The 17,606-nt window shown below is 39.1% G+C and overlaps 1 protein-coding gene across 8 annotated transcripts in view; it reads right to left on the minus strand.

Moving 5' to 3' along the window:
- Positions 1-4,449: 4,449 nt before the first annotated feature.
- CDC14B (cell division cycle 14B) overlaps positions 4,450-17,606 on the minus strand; it is a 69,965-nt gene continuing 56,808 nt past the window's right edge. For 2 of the 8 annotated variants that reach the window (XM_067569344.1, XM_067569349.1), the window contains exons 13-15: positions 13,734-13,850; positions 9,008-9,067; positions 4,450-8,743 (exon numbers count right to left, since the gene is read on the minus strand). In XM_067569344.1, coding sequence (XP_067425445.1) covers positions 8,704-8,743; positions 9,008-9,067; positions 13,734-13,850 — 217 coding nt within the window. In that variant the 3' untranslated portion in view covers positions 4,450-8,703. The remainder of the gene's footprint in view (positions 8,744-9,007; positions 9,068-13,733; positions 13,851-17,606) is intronic. The other 6 variants (XM_067569351.1, XM_067569348.1, XM_067569346.1 and 3 more) reach the window with 5 other exon arrangements.

Below are 17,606 nucleotides of genomic sequence, written 5' to 3' on the forward strand. Positions count from 1 at the left end.
AAGAAGCAACTCCAGCTTTTTTCAGTTGCTCACGTTAAAGTGAATTCTAAGACTTTACCTAAAGTCTCCTCACTCATGTGGACGCTTGAGTGTGGAAAGAAATTGGGCTCTATTTTAATGCTGAGGATAAGAGATCTGAGTGTGGCTGTCCAAGCTGGGCACTAAACGACCCTTCCCTTATCTAAGGGAACACTACACTTTTTTCCTCACAGCTATGGCAAAAGCTTAAATATGAGCTGCGAGAGGAACATTAAATTGATAAAGTTGCATAGGAGCTGAGTTGATTTTTGGACATTGACTGCAAGGCAAGGGAAGGGGGGCTTGTTAATGGCCAACAGGAATAGCTACCACCAGCCACGTCTGGTTGCTGCTTCTGAGGCATAGAGAAAAAGCCTCTGAATTCCTGCACAGGCTAGGTTCCTTTTCTACCTGCTCTTGCTGCAGGTTCATACAGTTTTCTTCTTCCCATGCTCACCATTCCTTGCACATCTAACTGCAACAGAACAAGGTAAGGCATGGAGTAAAATTTGTATCTGCATTTGAGGAGAGCAGGTAGCAGAGTGAGACTTCACAAAAGCATCAGTGGTGTATACTCATTGCAGAGTATATTTAAATGTAAGGTAGTGTGTGTTAGAAATAAGAGCAAAATTAAAGTCAGCAATGATGTGACAAGAACTGCTTTGTTTATGTAGCAAAGACCTGTGTTTTTTCTTAAGCGATCCTGTCATGTCTCGTGCAGTGATACTCCAGCCAAAGGACACTGCATCATCTCAAACTGTACCAAATGAAATAGCTGCCTGAAAGTTTGAAAAGGCTTAAAGTACACAGGAAGCCCTGTTTAGTTACACAACCATATTCTGATTATCAGCATGTGGCAAAAAGAAATGTAGACAAACTGCCAAATGGGTAACAATGAATAGAGCTGGGGGGTATTCTGCTTCCTATCAGTTTGGTTTAACTGCCTCTCTGAGAGTAAAATACCTCTCTGAATCATAGTAATTTGATTAAGGCTGAGCTGCTGCTCATTAAAATCTGGGCTGGCTGAGTGTTCTGTTTTTAAGATGAAGACTGAAACTTAGGCAAATGTCACTGTAAAGGGTGGTGGAGCCAACCAAGCTGCTGTGCATCTCTTGAAGATTTTTTTTTACTGGGGAAAAGTGGAGGGTAAATTCACCTTTTAATTTTTTTGGCTGTGGAGAGGACGATGCAAGGCAGCAGCATGGGCACACAACGAGACCACCTCTGAAAGAGAGGACTGGGGCCTGTGACTTCAATCGGGATCTTTTTTTATCTGCTTTTCTCCTGTATTCTTGTTTCAGTAACACCTTCCATTGTAAAGGCAAGGTCATCTTACTCAATATCAATGGGCCTGAGATAAAACATGCAAAATCTTTTCTTCTAGGCTCTGAAACATCAGCTGAACTTTGTTTGAGATCAGACTTTCATATCCAGGTTGTAAACTACTTGAACACAGGTGTTTGAGTGAAGAGTTGAGACTACAGATAGTGGCGCTGCAGAGCTGATCAGCAATGGCTCCTCAGCCAGATCCCGCTCTTTCCAAGCAGAAGAACACAACATAAGAATGGTTCATCTAGTCCAGTATTCTGTCTTCCACTGTGGGCCAATACCAGGTGTTTTTCAGAAGGAATGAACAGAACAGGTTATTCAAGTGATCCATCCTGTCATCCATTCCCAGCCACTGGCAAATAGCAATCCCTGTCTATCCTGGCTAATAGCCGTTGATGGACCTATCCTCCATGAACTTACTAGTTCTTTTGGGAACCCTGTTATACTCTTGGCCTTCACAACATTCTCTGGCAAGGAGTTCTACAGGTTGACTGTGCGTTGTGTGAAGAAATACTTCCTTTTGTTCATTTTTTAACCTGCCTATTTCTTTTGGTATGAGGAGTAAATAAAACTCTCCTCACCAGTCATGATTCTATAGATCTTTTATCATATCCCCCTAGTTGTCTTTTTTTCTAAGCTGAAAAGTGTCTCAATCTCTCCTCATAGTTTTCTGTACCCCTAATCATTTCTTGCCCTTTTCTGTACCTTTTCTAATTTTTTTTTTGTGATGGGGTGACTAGATCAGCACAGAGCATTCAAGATGTGGGCATGCCATGGATTTATAAGGAGGCAATACAATATTATCAGTCCCTTTCCTACCGATTCCCAAAGATGTTAGCTTTTTTTGACTGCTGCTGTACATTGAGTGGATGTTTTCAGAGAACTATCCACAATGCTTCCAAGATCACTTTCTTAAATGGTAACAGCTAATTTAGACCTCCCTCTCCCCGATCATTTTATATGTATAGTTGGGATTATGTTTTCCAATGTGATTTTGCATTTATCAACATTGAATTTCATCTGCCATTTTGTTGCCCAGGCCCTAGTTTTGTGAGATCCCTTTGTAACTCTTCTGTCTGCTTTGGACTTAAAACTAGCTTGAGTAGTTTCATCTCATCTGCAAATTTTGCCACCTCTGTTTATCCCCTTTTCCAGATCATTTATGAATGTTGAACAATACTGGTCCCAGTACAGACCTGTGGAGGACACCACACCATTTACCTCTCTCCATTCTGAAAACTGACCATTTATTCCTCCCCTTTGTTTCCTATCTTTTAACCAGTTACTGATCCAGCAGAAAACCTTCCCTTTCATCCCATGCCTGTTTACTCTGCATAAAAGCCTTTGGTGAGGGACGTTAGCAAATGCTTTCTGAAAAATCTAAGTACACTATATCCACTGGATCTCCTTGTCCGTGCTTGTTGTTTTCCCCCCCCCCCCCCAAAAAAAAATTCTAGTAGGGTGGTGATGCATGATTTCCCTTTATAAAAAACATGTTGACTCTTCCTGAACAAATTGTATTAATCTGTCTGATAATTCTGTTCTTTACTATAATTTCAGCCAATTGCCTGATACAGATTGGTAAACCTAACTTCAGTAATTGCTGGGATTGCCTCTTGAGCCTTTTTTAAAAAAACTGGCATCACATTAGCTATTCTCCCATCTGGAAGAGCAGCTGATTTAAATGATAGGTTAGAAAGTACAGTATCTAATGTGGGCAATGCTCCTGGCAGTGTTGCAAGACATGACAAAACTGAAAAAATCAGAAGTCTTTGTATCACTTTAACTGTCATTCTCTCACCATCAGTCTGCCAAACTTGTGGAGTGCAGATTGGAAATGCTGGAGGAGCTTTTTGCCAGAGATAAACAAAAATGTGAAGCAAGTTCCCCTATCTGATTCCATGGCAGTGCAAAGATTGGAGGTAATTTACAAGGATTGTCACTGCATTGCTTTCCAATTTAAGAAAATGCCAAATCCATGTCCTTTGCAATGGACTACTCAAGCAATTTAAGTGACACTGTCCAGCTATTGCTGTTAGATTTTAATGCTAGTGAAATTTTCAAGAAAGAATTTGTGTTTAATACTATTAGAAACTTCCATGACAGGAGAAAGCATTTTTGAAAAGGTAAAAAGGTTTTTTTTTTTTTTTTGTTTTTTTTTTTTTTAAAAAAATGCATAAAGTAACTTTGCTTGTTAGAGATGGAGGTCTCTCCCTGATAGGGAAAGAGAAGACCTTCATGTCTGGCAGAGAGACACTTCACTGCATCATTCACTAGTTGGTCCTGTGGGGTAAGTTGTCAGGGGACTTATCACAGGAGTCTTTTTTTTTTTTTTTTTTAAAGATATGTGAATTACATACACATAGCTTGCTACATCTTTTTAAAGCTGTTTTACAAGACATTTCAGCCAAATGCAGTGACCTGCTGCAGCACAATGAGGTTTGCTGGTTAAGTGGGAGGCATGTGTTAAAGTGAGGTCTGTGTGCTTTTAAAAAAAAAAAAAAAAAATCACCCAGAAGACTAACAAGGCTGGTGAGTTCCTGGACTTTATGAATGATACCCCTGTAGCACAGGTACTTCTGTGAGTTATTACTAATCATTTGAATTCCTGCAACTTGCAGTTGCAAGGCAGTGTAAGCAGTGTCTGGGATCTGTTTTTTTTTTTTTAAAAAAGTGCGCCTTTCAGAGGAATCTTAATCTTTTAGACAGACTTAAGAAGAAAGATGTTGCACTTTCCCACATGGGATGGTGTTGCTACAGATGATGAAACAATTCAAGAATTCCTATAGAAGTTGACTGAAGATTTTAAAATGTGATTTGAGAATTTTAAAATTCCAAAGGATGGGTTTGTGATCACTTTGTCTCTACCACTGGATCGTGCCTTTCTGCAACACAGAACATTCTTTACTAAAGAATTAGAAATTGTAATACTCCAGAGCTCAGCTGTCTTGAAAGCAAAATCAATCAGGGTAATAGTTTTATTTGTACACAAATCATATTTACAATTTACTAATCAATATTTTGTATAAAACAAGTTACAGTATGCAAGATCTCCAAATGACAAATGCATATCACACTAAGTTTACAAGACATTATGAAGCTTTATCTTAAAAATACCTTCAGCAAAATAAAACTCCAATTCTGTCATTCAATCTGATTTAAAAAAATATGATTAGAAATATACAATTTAAAAAAATCAAGATGAGCAGTAATGATTAGTCAGTAAGTTTAACTTTTGAGAATCTGTACAAGTTTACACACAACAAAAGTCTGCAAGCCAGTACTATAAAATTGCAGAACAATCTGATGAACATGATTGTTCACAATTTTTCTTCCACTTAAAATGTGCGTCTCATTTTATGCAAATCATAGCTTAATGGTTTTTGTCCAGTCTTTAAAACCAGCAGCACATTTGCGGCACTTCCCTATTTACAATCAGAACAACAGGTCAAGAGCTGGAAGTAACTTTAATATTAATTACTGACACTTTGCTGAAAAGCAGCAACTTGACCTTAGCTACCCTAATAGTTGTTATGGAATTTAAATAGAATTTTCACTATATAGCCGTATAAAAAGGGGGATGGGAAAAAAAAAGACTATTATCCCTTCCGAATTATAAATTCCTCACAGTAGGGATAACGTGTAGGTGTCCACCTGCCTGTCTTACATGTACATTCCATTTGGCACACTTTCATAAATCATTAGTCCCCCTCCCTTTCAGAATTGGGTAGACACAACTTTGGTACATACGGTGCAAATGCAAGGCAAAATATCAGACAAAGTACAAACTAAATATTAAAATTACATGGGCTATGAGGAGGAGGTCATTAAGTCACTGAACAGCAAGGCTGATTTGAATATTCAAATGCAGAATGGCTGTAGCATTTGTGTGTTTCTCAACAATCATACGATGTACTGAGGTGAAAAATGGTAGCCTAGAATCTTCATACCGAACATAACTTTGTAACTTTGGTTAGGGACTTTCTCTAATGTAACAGCTATTTGTGACTGACTTTAACATTAAAATCAGTATTTGATCGTTAAAACAATACACAACTGAAAATGCTAGAATTCATCTGGTTAACAACAATATGATTTCAAAGTTTGCTAAAACTTCATCTGCTAGGAGGTGATTCTTAAAAAAACAAAACCAAACCCCAAGCCTGATTTTTTTTTCAGGTTCAGCAGATAGTACAAACAACTCAACCTGTGCATACATATAATCAAAGTATGCCTATTGTTTTTGAACAAATCAGTTGAGCATTTTCTAAGAATACACTTCCACAGTTTCACTCTAGTGCTGAACCAAAAACAAAGGAAAGGTACACAAAAGATGAAAATATCTAGCAAGCACAGAAATGAGTAGGCAGCTGGGATGTTTAAGACTAGTGCTTATTGTTAAAAGCTGCCTTGTTTTTTAAATCTAATCCCCCCCAACTCCACCGTCTTCCTCTCATTCATTGGTTTGGGCTTGTCAGAAACTTGAAACTGTCCTTTGCAAGGGCCAGGCATTAAAAAAAAATTGACTCGTACAGCATGTAGCACTGTCATGTCCAACCCTTCAGCTTTAGAGCCCATTTTATTTTAAAAAGGTCAAGGAGCTACAGTTGTAACACTAGTAAAATCTCTTGCTTTGCATCCCTCAAGTAACAGAAAGAAAGTGGAAGACCCTCACAATCTCCCTGCTGGGGATTCTACCTGCCTTGAGAGCATGGAGCCAGTATAGTAGGGCATGGCTGCCCAGACTGGAGAGCTGGGAAAGGTGAATAATACTCACCCTATCCTCACCAGGCAGATGGTCCCGCTAGCAGAAGAGCAACCCCCAGGCTGGCTCTGACCAGGACTGGGGTAGAGAATCATGAGTTTTAACTGACTGTCTCTCTGCCTTTGTTTTCCCCCTATTCCTGGGCTGCCCTGGTGTGGGTAGCTGCTGGGCAGGATGGGGCAAAGGGGAGTTACCTTTTGCTAGATGCTCCTTTAGGTTCAGGTAGAGCCAGTTAATTTCCTATCCTATTCTCCAGGAAAGCATGGTAGTTGAGCAGCCAGAGCTACACCTTCGTTTGTACCCTGCGACACCACAGCCAGCTGCTCAGAGCACTCCAGGGTCACCCAAGAATTACTCCTGCAGCTGCAGAAGTGAGAGGTATAGAGGAGGCAGCTTTAGGCCTGGGCTGACACACACATACTTCAGTTTAAACAAAAATCCACAGGGATGGATTCAGGGAGCACATTTTCAATTAATCATCAAATGCACATTTGCTCTTCAACAAGGTCACTGGTGGAAGTCAGACATGCCAGTTTATCACCATAGGACCCTAATCCTTGATGTGAGTGCAGAGCACTCCTGTACCCCAAATAAAAAAACCAACAAAAACCCAAAGGGGCTGTATTACCAGAAAGGGATTTGTTTAAAACCCCACTAACTCTTTTCCTCCTCCTTTCTGTCCCTCCTCCCCTCACAAGATTAGCAAAGCTTCTGTCCCCAGAATGATGTGGGCTCAGCCTCCCACTGCCAATTGTTCTGAAAGGTAATAAAACAAACGACTGCCATTTCCCTAGGACAAGAGCCTCTCAGCTGTATAAAGCAAAAGAGCAAAGTAAGAGGAGACCAAGGGGTTTCTTCTTTTTTAAAAATGTTATTAAATACTTGTATTTTTCAAGGTTTTGATTCTAGCCTGGAAGAACCTTTTCTTCTATCATCTTTACATTCAAGTTTGCATAATTCAATGTTTCAGAACCTGGGAGGTGCTTCTGTTAACAAGTAACTGTTATGTCCTGGATTAATACTCTTCCGCCTTTAGCATCAAAGGGTAGTCAAGCAAACACATTGTTACACAATGTAGGGAACACCTTCGAATTACCATTACAATTTTGTAACGCTTTAAAGAGCTATAAATTGGAACTAAGTGTTGAACTTTGCCTAGCACTGTTTAAATTTAGTAGGAACATTGCCCTCCCCACTGCAATGCTGTGGGTCTTCCTTCAGGACAAAAACATATGTTGAGTAACATTTCAACTTTCCTCCCCAGAACCTACACACAGAACTCAAAACAAGCCTTTTTTTACTCTTGGCTATGCAGTACCAGATCTATTCTGAGGGCAGTGCATATGTCAAATGGCAGACAAAGATACAGGGAGGAAAAATAAGCTGTTCACATATGGGATAAAGTTGAAGGAAAAACATTTCTGATTTTGAAGAGGGTATTGAAAAGGAAATAAATAAAACTAAGTCCTAGACAGGGTCCCCTTTAAAAAAATTACAACATTTAGCAGATAATTAGGTATCTAGGGCTTTTTTTTTTTTTTTTTAAACCCACAAAATACCTGGATGTTTGAAGGGCCACTGCCACCTTGAAATAACCATTTTTTTTTAAAAAAGTGACTGACTAAACTTGCTCCCCCCCATGGCTAATTTCAATGGTTTTACAATCACAAGTCCCTATTTTTTAAAGTGTGTTCTCCCTCTCCCTCTCCTTATGGAAGAAAAGTATTAAACACAGGAAACTGTGACAATGACCATAAAGCATGATCGGATCCATACTTCAGGAAACATTACCATGTCTCAAAGATTGAGAACCTTAGGTATTACATGTAGCACAAGTCGGTAAAAAGTTTTCAGACAGCACTGTAATCTTTAAATTGATGGTGCTGCTTTAAATGATAAACTCTGGTAGGAAAATCAATGGACCAGATTTCAAGCAATTACTACTGGCTAAAGGAGTCACTGCCTTTTGAGCAACTAAACGCTATTACTATTACAGTTAACAGCTTTTTGTTAAATTGTTTTTAAACAAACCCTTTGAAATAAAGCACTCTTTGGTGGACAGTAATTAGTTTGAATATTTAACATTACAATTTTGTAAAAATCCATACAAAATAAGGAAGGATATCCAAATAAACAGCAAAGTACAATGTTATGAGAATAAAATCTTGCCTTCCCACGCTTTGCTTTCTATTGGAGACCGAGAACAGCTCAGATGGACAAGGAGTGAATTAAATATTTAAAAGCTCCCATCACATCTTCACTTCTTATGGTGGCCAACAGCTAAGTGATTGCCATCACAATTACACACATGCATCATATGCACCAGTAAGCCCTCTTTATAATAGAGAGTTTAGATATTTACACCTGAGTCTAAATTTACAAGTTTTTTTAAACATTTGAGAATGTTTAGAATTAGAAAGCTGAACTGTTGATCAAGCATCTTGAACAGCCCGTTTTCTTCTACACATGAGAAAGATCTTAGCTGCATTTTACAGTTAAAAAGTTTTTCTTTTCAAAGAAATGTTATTGTTCCATAGCGATATTCCTTCCCCACCCCAGCATCCTCTTCAGCTGTGGTCACTTCTTTGACTTTAACGCAACACTGTCCTGGTCCTTGGTATGGAGTGACTGCTGAAATGACAAAACGTATATTTATGAGGAATAAAAACCATCACATCTGAAATTCAAAGAACAAAGCAAGCACAAAATCTTTCAAGCATTTTGTCACTATAAACTAAGCTAAGCTAACAATACAAAGAAAAAATTGTAAAGAAAAGACTTGATACGTTTAGAGAGAATACATTATCAATTGTAAAGAATGCACAGACTACTCGTCTGATTACTAAGAATAGAAAAAAAAAGTCTTTTGTAAAGAAAAAGCAGAGGATTCAGTACCATAATTTCATTAAGCGCATTTGCTGTAAAGCATTCCTTTTCTCCCTCTGAGGTATCAGACTGTGGGAAAAGTAGGAAAGAATGGAAAAGAAATATTAATTGTTTTTAAAGCTACAATTAGATCACATACAGACAAAGCTCTGGTGCGCTGCATGTCGTCTCCATTTTAACAAGGAGGCAGAATGCGGTTTAACAGCTCCCTTCAGTGGTGAAAGCATACTGAGTCAAGTATATTCCTCTGTTAGTTTTTATGACATGCTTCTCTGGTTAAGAAAAAAGCCAAGAGACCGATAAAGTAATTGTTGCACATATTTCCCCTTTCATGTCAACAGGGTAACAATTATTCCTTTGTATAATGATTCCTATAGTTCAATTCCATTGAAACCCTAAAAACTTCACTACACACACTCCTAAATACTTCTCTCCTAAATCGCTAACTACAAAGGATATCAAGCACGTAAATACATGCAACTCTAACAGTGTAATGAGTGGGACAATAGGTTAATTTCTATCTGTTTTGAAGGGAAGAGTGTTCTATTAGTGTCTTTACTTTGTTCAGTTGGTGTTGGAATTTCTTAAGCATCTCAAGAGCGTGGTCTACCCAGTGGCGGCGGTCAATGGGAGATATGCAAGCTACACCATGCTTGTGTATCTCCCGTCGATTTACGTAGCGCGGCGTCTTCACTGCGCTGTGTCAACAAGAGATGCCCTCTCGTTGATGCAGCCTTACTCCTTTCGGGGAGGTGGATTAATGGAGTTGACCGGAGAGCGCTCTCCAATCAACTGAGCGGGTCTATACAGTCCCACTCAATCGATGTCATTGCATCGATCCCTGCTTCCACAGCAGTGAAGACATACTCAAGGTTATAAGCCAGAGGGCTGAGACACGGGGGTCATTTTCCCAGCTCAGACACTGACTTGTGTGCCTCCATTTCCCTGTCTGTAAAGTGGGGATACTAACACTCGCTGTGGCCACCTCTGTAAAGAACTTTCAGCTCAATGGATGAAAAAGTAGTATAAACGTTCAGTATTAGGATTACTCGAGTTTTCCGGGTTTAAGAGGGGATAATTATTAAATGTTGTCTCGACTCTAAATGGTCCAAGTAAACAGATTAACAATAAGAATTTAAGGAGTGTCTGCATTTTAGAAGGAAGAAAGAGACAAAAGGATGAAGTTTCATATAAAATGATCTGATAAATGTATATTATAAAATATGAAGTCTGACCTATCGCTTATGGGCCAATCTACACTAGCCATGTCCTACCAATGGGGGAAAGGAGGTGCTGATGGACCAGATCAGTTAACCTAAGATCACAGAGCAGATCATGACCCTAGGCTATAACATGAATACCATGCAGTCCAATCAAATTCTCCCATCCACACTATGAAGTATCATGTTAACGCACAAATACTACCTCTCATTCTGGACAACCAGGCATTGACACAGGTAGATATGTAGTGCAGATGGCCACCTGCCGGAAAAGTCATGAATATTGTACATATTGACTTGATAGAACGCTCCTGAGATGGCTTCATAAATCTCATCAGAAAACTTGAAGCAAATATTGTAGTTATAAAATGTTTTGCTGGGAGAGGAGTCTTTCTGGATCCACTATTTAATAATTTCTTCACAGTTTGAAGATGGACTCAAAATTTGAGGATATTATGCTAAGAATGATAAAAAAATTCATAGAATGTGATTCAGCTACAGCAAGACTGTGAAATCTGAATAAATCAATGCAATACCTATAAATAAAACGAGATTAAATGAAAAACTGACAACAATGGTCATACAGGAAAAACAAAATACGCACACCAAATGGAAGAATATTGGTCAGGCAATGATGTCTGAAGAATCAAAGGGTTTATATTGGATGATAAAGTTTACATAGATAAAACAACACTGTCTCACAAAAGACAAATGCTGAGTTAGATTAATAGCAATACTACAGTATTAATAGAAGTCAGAATTATTCTCTTCTACTCTGCACTTATTAGGTTTAAATTGGAATAATGCAGTCAATTTGGGGGACCACTATTTTAAAAAAAAAAAAAAAAAAAAAAAGATACAAAGTTGAATAAACTTCAGGCAAAAAGGATGGATGGGAAAGCCAGTTTTTGTTTTGTTTTCAAATAGACTATTGAAAGCTCCATGATGTCACCCACTGATGCATATCCTTTACCGAATAGAGTGCTGCAAAAATCATCTCATTCTGTGGTAGACTGGCTCCATATAAGATTTCTCCAAAGGCTACAGGTAAATAAAGCACATCCATATGATAGAGAGGACATTCTTTAAAATGCCCACGAGAGGGTATAAATTTAACCATATGCTGTTTAGAATGAAATAGAGGTAAAACAAGTAGCCTCTAAGAGCTCCAGAACTGTGACACTACGGGATGGCACTATTTTGAGGTATCTTTAATGGATAGATCTGATCAAAGTTAAGTACAAGAAACACCATCTAATACAGTTTAAAGTGAAAAATCTGGGGCAGAAGTTTCAGAAGCAGTGTGTAAGAAAACTAATTACAAATACTCTACAAAGTTAGTGCTCATTTGTGAACTGACAAATCCCTCATCTGTAAGAATATAAGTCTTTTCCCAGAGACATCTGGCATCATGCCAGGTCTGTAGAAGATTTATCCAAAGTGGCAGCAGTTCATATAATAAATGATCAGAAGGTCTTTTTCATTGTGACAAATGAGAAAAAAGGAAGTGGGGAATGCCTGCTGTTCTCTAGGAGAAGGGATCTATGGGAAGGATGCTTTCCAGGAATTGAAGAGGTATGTCACTGAATGGAAAACAGCTACAGAGCTAAAAGGCTCAAAAACATGAGAGGCACGAAGAACATAAGTAGCAGCCAGAATCAGAGAGGTCAGCCTACACAGAAATCAGCACTGATAAGAACAATGCAGTTAAGGAAACCTAATCAAACCAAACAAATATACAAAAACTAAATTTAGTGTTTCATAAAACTGGCATTTAAGGTTAAAAAAGTTGCTTTTAGCTTTTAACTATTCATTAATATGAATCAAACAGTATATAATACAACTGTCCCTGAAAATTATCTCAAATGTTATATTAAAAGTGTTCTGCAGGCTATTTAATAGGATTTCCCTCTTTTAACAACCCTTAGAGGATTTTTTTTGTTTATTTTAAAAATAGTTTTCATTTCCCTTTAAGGAACAGGGCAGAAGGGAGAGAAGAGAAAAGGAAATTCTATGGAACTACTAGCCACGTATTAAGTTTGGATTTATGACATTTAAACACCAACTCAAGTGCTAGATGCAAGTCAAATGACTCACTCCTCCCAACAAAATAATGCTCTTCCTTCTCTTCAGCATTTGTTGAAGACCAATTAAAAGTTATTCACAAGAACCACAAGACAAAAAATTGTCACTGGCAACAATAAAAAACTATCTGAAAATGCCATATACCATATAAGCCGCAGATTGTGCACCTTTTGGATTTAATTTGCTTAGTTCTTTCATTTTCAAACTGAAAGTTGCACGCCCTCATGGCAGTTTCACTCCCAAAACAGAGAAATATAAATTTGGTATCCCTCTTCTGCAGCGCACTGATGGCTGTGAATATGGAAGAAAACAGCACTGGGGGAAAAAAAGGGCAATGGCTTTAAATTCCCCTAATGGTTATGCAACCTACAGATCTGAGACAGAACCTCATGCCCATTTCAAGCACAACCTGGGAGGGTTTGGGTCTACATGCTATTTTAGACATGGATGGACATAAGAACTCATGTGGTAGCTGCCAGAAGTAAATATGATTGTACCCATGTACTTACACAGCAGAAGGCACTCATATTCTTGTTCAAAACCATCCACATTCTTAATTTCTCATGTATTTGTAAAGCAGACTATCTACTTTAAATTCTGAATACTTTTTTCTTTGGCTTCTAAGGTTTCTTCTCATGTATCTCATTAATGGTCAGTCTAATTCCTCTTAGTTTTTATATTTCTCTTTTCATATTAATCCTTGCCAAGACAAAGGAGGAATCCCTTCCCTCAAAGAGGACTGTGAAACATTGCCTAGAGCCTTCCCTCAATACTGAAGAATCCCTCTTTTCCACATAAGACAAGGAGATAGATCTTTCCTATGCTGGATGGCTGGATTTGAACATCTATGTTCTTCGACTTTCCAGAAGAAGTGGAACTTTTAATGTTTATTTTCTTATTGGATGACAAGACAAAATAGAAAAAAGCATGACAACAAGTCTGATCTTACAGGAGTAGAGAAGGAAGTTAAAGAAGAGATATTTATGAACATTTGACTGAAGCCAGTTCTTTACCGTCTGAATTTGTAATTCGTTGCACTTTTACTGTTTCTCAGCTCTCCTCTGCACCCTTCCCATCACCCACACTGCCATATACAATCCTCACCAAATTTTTAAAAAATTTGTTTCTGGAGAGGTCTCTTCAAAATACCTGTAGATATTTTGTTGAAAACGAGGGGACTTAATTTTATTAAGTCACAAAACCCCTAAATTCAGTAATCCTTAATCATACATAGCCACAAAACAAGTCTTCCAATTTCCAGTAATCACTCAGGAATGTATGACATAAGAGATTCAAAGCTCCAGACAGCCTCAGCACATGATACATTTTAAAATATTTTAATTAATTCCTTGTCACTAGGAGGCTGATTTTCCCCGACACAAAGTCCATTATCACTAATGGACGTGCCAGCTCAAAAGAGTAACTCTCACCTTTTTAAACTGCTTTTTCTTGCAGCAGACCTGGTAGTTCTTTTAGTAATGCCTGTACTGCCAGAAATGCTAGGTTCAGATGTTTTACTTTTCTGAACACTGGACTGTAGAATTACTCTGAAAAGAGTAGGAAAAAGAAAAATTATACAGCCTGAAAGGTTCCAGAAAAAACTGACAAGAGGATATAATATTGTAGCACAATGAACAGATATATCAGTGTACATGTCATATGGCTTCCCACAAACAATTCTTGAAAAAGGGTTCTGCAGATTGAGCTGTACGACTTCTCCTTGGTAATGCTTTGTTAGTAATTAAGTTAATTCTTGCATTCCTAGTTTATTTTTACTTTCAAGGATTTGCAGACCATCCAGTAAGAATGTTGAAGTGTTTTTCTTTTAGCATTATTACCTTTTTGGGAAGAAGGGGAAAAGGTAAAAATGAAGTGAACGAAAAGCTGATATTTTAAGTGTTTTGTACTGAAAAAAAAAGCAATACGAAGAGCCTAATAGAGAAATAAATGTTATTTCCCCACGAATGACATCTAGACAGATGCAAAAAGAATCACAACTCAACAACTCCTGAAGGTCAGAGTCAAAATCTCCAATCATCAATATAGCCCATAACACGTTCACTTGGAACACACAATACTAGTCTGGAAAAAGCTTGGTTACCTTGGACCAGGGATACATTTTAGTTGACAATGTTGGTATTTTGCTGTTAGAGAACAGGGAGTGACTACACCACACTTGTGGCATGATTTGCAAAAATGCTTGCCCCCAACAGCTTCTAAGAGAGTCACTGGCAGCAACAGGCACAAAACATCCTTTACAGATCAGGTCACTTGTACCCCTTTGCCATCCCCTAATCTTCCTATCTCTTTTGTTTTGCCTTACCATGTCCTGCCATGTTTCTGCTTAGAGTATAAGCTAATCAAGGGAGAGAGTTTTTTTATTACTCCCTATGACACTTAGTTAATTATTATATATTAACTAAGCATCCAGAAGTGTACTAACAGAAAGGTAGGAGGGACCCTCCTCTCCTTACATCAATTACATCATTTTTGTAAGGCATTTCCTACTCAATTTGAATTCTGCCTTCAAAGAACCAATTAGATTCTGAAACTATTACAAGTCAAATGTGTCCATGAAATTAATTAGTTCATTGTTATGGCTGACACACATTCTAGTTACTTTACCTTACAGTAACCGAAGTTCTTTGAGATGTATAGTCCCTATGTGTAGTCCACTGGAGGTCACCAGAAGATTTTTCATTAGCAGTGTCTGTGCCCTCTGCCTCTGTATGCTCAGAACATAGGGTATAAGGGACAGCATGGACAGGCCAACTCTCCAGCTCCTACAACACCAAAAATCACCTTTGGAAAGGATCTGAAGCAGAGGGAAAGGAGGACAGGTAGTGGAATACACACAGGAACCACACATCTTAAGTAACTCCAATTACCATAAGGTAAGTAAACTAATTTTCTCTTCGAGTGATGGTCCCTTTGAGTATGTCACTTGAGGTGACTCAAAAGCACTACTCATTGAACAGGAGGGTGTGATGACCCCTGCTGTACCACAGATTGTGGGACTCCTGTGCCAAAGGATGTTTCTGTTGAAGTAGCTTGTACCAGGGCATAATGTCTAGCAAAAAGATATGCACTGAGACTCATGTTGCTGCTCTACAGAAAGGAGACATCTTGAAGAGAAGCTCCGAAGATAGCCTGGGTTCTGGTCAAGTGGACTCTCTCATCTTGGGCAGGTGTCACCATTAGCTCATAGCAAAGCAGGATGCAACCTGCAATCCATGTGGAAAGTCTCTGTGAGGAGATTACTTCCCCTTTCCTCTGTTCAGTGAAGAAAATGGTCTCAGATTTCCTGATTTGTTTTGTCCTTTGCAGGTAGAAAGCCAAGACTCAGTATACATCCAGAGAATGGAGCTTCCTGTCTTCTCTGGTGGTGTGAGGTTTTAGGTAGAAAACAGATAGATATATGATTTAAGTGGAATTTAATTTCCACTAATTTAAAGTGGAATTTGGAGGAAACTTTTGCAATGAACTTAGTGTGTAGCCTCCAAGAAACCTTATACTTCCAGAAGACTGTGAAGGGAAAGTCTGACTGCCATAAGAGCCCCAAACTCACCAACTCTTCTGACTGCGATGACTGAGGTCAAAAAGACCACCTTCACAGACAGATGAAGGGAGTAGGAAGCTAAAGACTGAAAAGGAGGATTAATGAATGCTAACAACATGAGACTGAAGACTCAAATCGGTACAGGTTTTGGTACCAGGAGGAAAGTTTCTACCAAGGCCTTTTGAAAACCTCACAGTGGATGAAGACCAAAACAGTTTTCTGCTAGAGGATGGAAGGCCCTATTCATTGCCAAATGCACTTGCAGTGAGCTGAGTGATAAATCAGACATTTTTAATGTAAAGGAGGTAGTCCAGAATGGAACAGATCTGAGAGTCCTTTGGAGGTATCTGACAATACAGACAATGGACAGAAAACTTCTTCCATTGCATCATAGAGACTTTTCCTGCTATTATTAAGAATAGATTGCATTGCCTCTGAACTTAACCTCTCTAAGCTCATCATCCATCCAAAGACCAGGCTTAGGCTGAGGGATGCTGGATTTGGATGGGTGGTCTTGCCTTTTTCTTTTGTCAGCAGGTTCAGAAACAGCTGGATATGTATGCATGGACAGGAAGCCATCGGAAGGATGCTGGAGAACCAAAACTGCCTCAGCCACCAGGGTGCCATTAGGATTATCAATGCTTTTTCCTGCTTGATTTTCCTCAGACTTGAGGTAAGAGGAGGATGGGTGGCAAAGCATACATTAGCAGCTCTGACCATTGGAATGCCTCTTCTCTGGAATTGTGCCCCTGAGCTGCCAGAGAACAGTAGACCAGGCATTTCTAGGTTTTTTTTTTTTTTTGTTTTTTTGCCAAGAAAGAGTCCCACAACAGGAATCTCCACTATTGGAAAATGCTCTGTACCACGAGTCGTGACGCTTCCACTCCTGGTCTCTGTGGAATTGCCTGCTGAGGCTGTCCACCAATGTGTTCATTACTGCTGGAAGGTGCACTGCCAAGAGAGTGATCTGGTGTCAGAGACACCAATTCCAGAGCTTGATCATCTCCGTGCAAGAGTGGTGGACCTTCCTCCTCCACTTTTGTTGATGTACTATACTGTAGTCATATTGCCCAATATAAACTGAATGTGTAGGACATGGATAAAAGGCTGTAGCCTTTTGCAGGCTTCGAGTATTGCCTACAATTCGAGGAGACAGATGTGAAGTTTGAATCTTGCTGGGTCCAAGAATCTTGAGCCACCTGTTCATCCAGATGTGTTTCCCCACCCAGTAGGGAGCCATTTGCAATTAATTTCTTTGGGGTGGAGAGGGAACAAAGGCGACCTCCACACACACAGCTTTTCTCTTCCCAAAGGTCAAAGATGTCAGAACACTGTAAGAAACAAACTCGCTTGCCCAGGTCATCTCTACTCCGAGTGTAAACTCTCTCTAACCACACCTGAAGACACCAAAGATGGAGCCTTGTGAAGGGTATCACATAGGAGGCCATACAGCCTAGGAGAACAAGGCAGGATCACACTGTTGTCTAAGGGCTCAGTCAAAGCTGTGTGATAAGGTCCCTCAAAGCTTAGAATCGGTCCTGGGTTAAGTATTTTTTGGCTGTAATCAAATCCAAAAATTGTTCCAATAAAGTCTATAGTTTGCATAGGAAGTGAAGTGGACATTTCTATGTTTCCTCAGAGCCCTGAGGACTGAAAGAAGCTGAGTAGGGACACACCCGCCAACTGTACCTCTCTCCCAGTATGACTGACGTAGGAGCAACCAGTCATTGAGATAGGGAAATAC

The sequence above is a fragment of the Emydura macquarii genome, unplaced genomic scaffold (assembly GCF_026122565.2).
Source record: "Emydura macquarii macquarii isolate MOO-44397 ecotype Brisbane River unplaced genomic scaffold, CSIRO-AGI_Emac_v2 contig_2897, whole genome shotgun sequence".
In the NCBI taxonomy this organism is placed as follows: domain Eukaryota; kingdom Metazoa; phylum Chordata; order Testudines; family Chelidae; genus Emydura; species Emydura macquarii.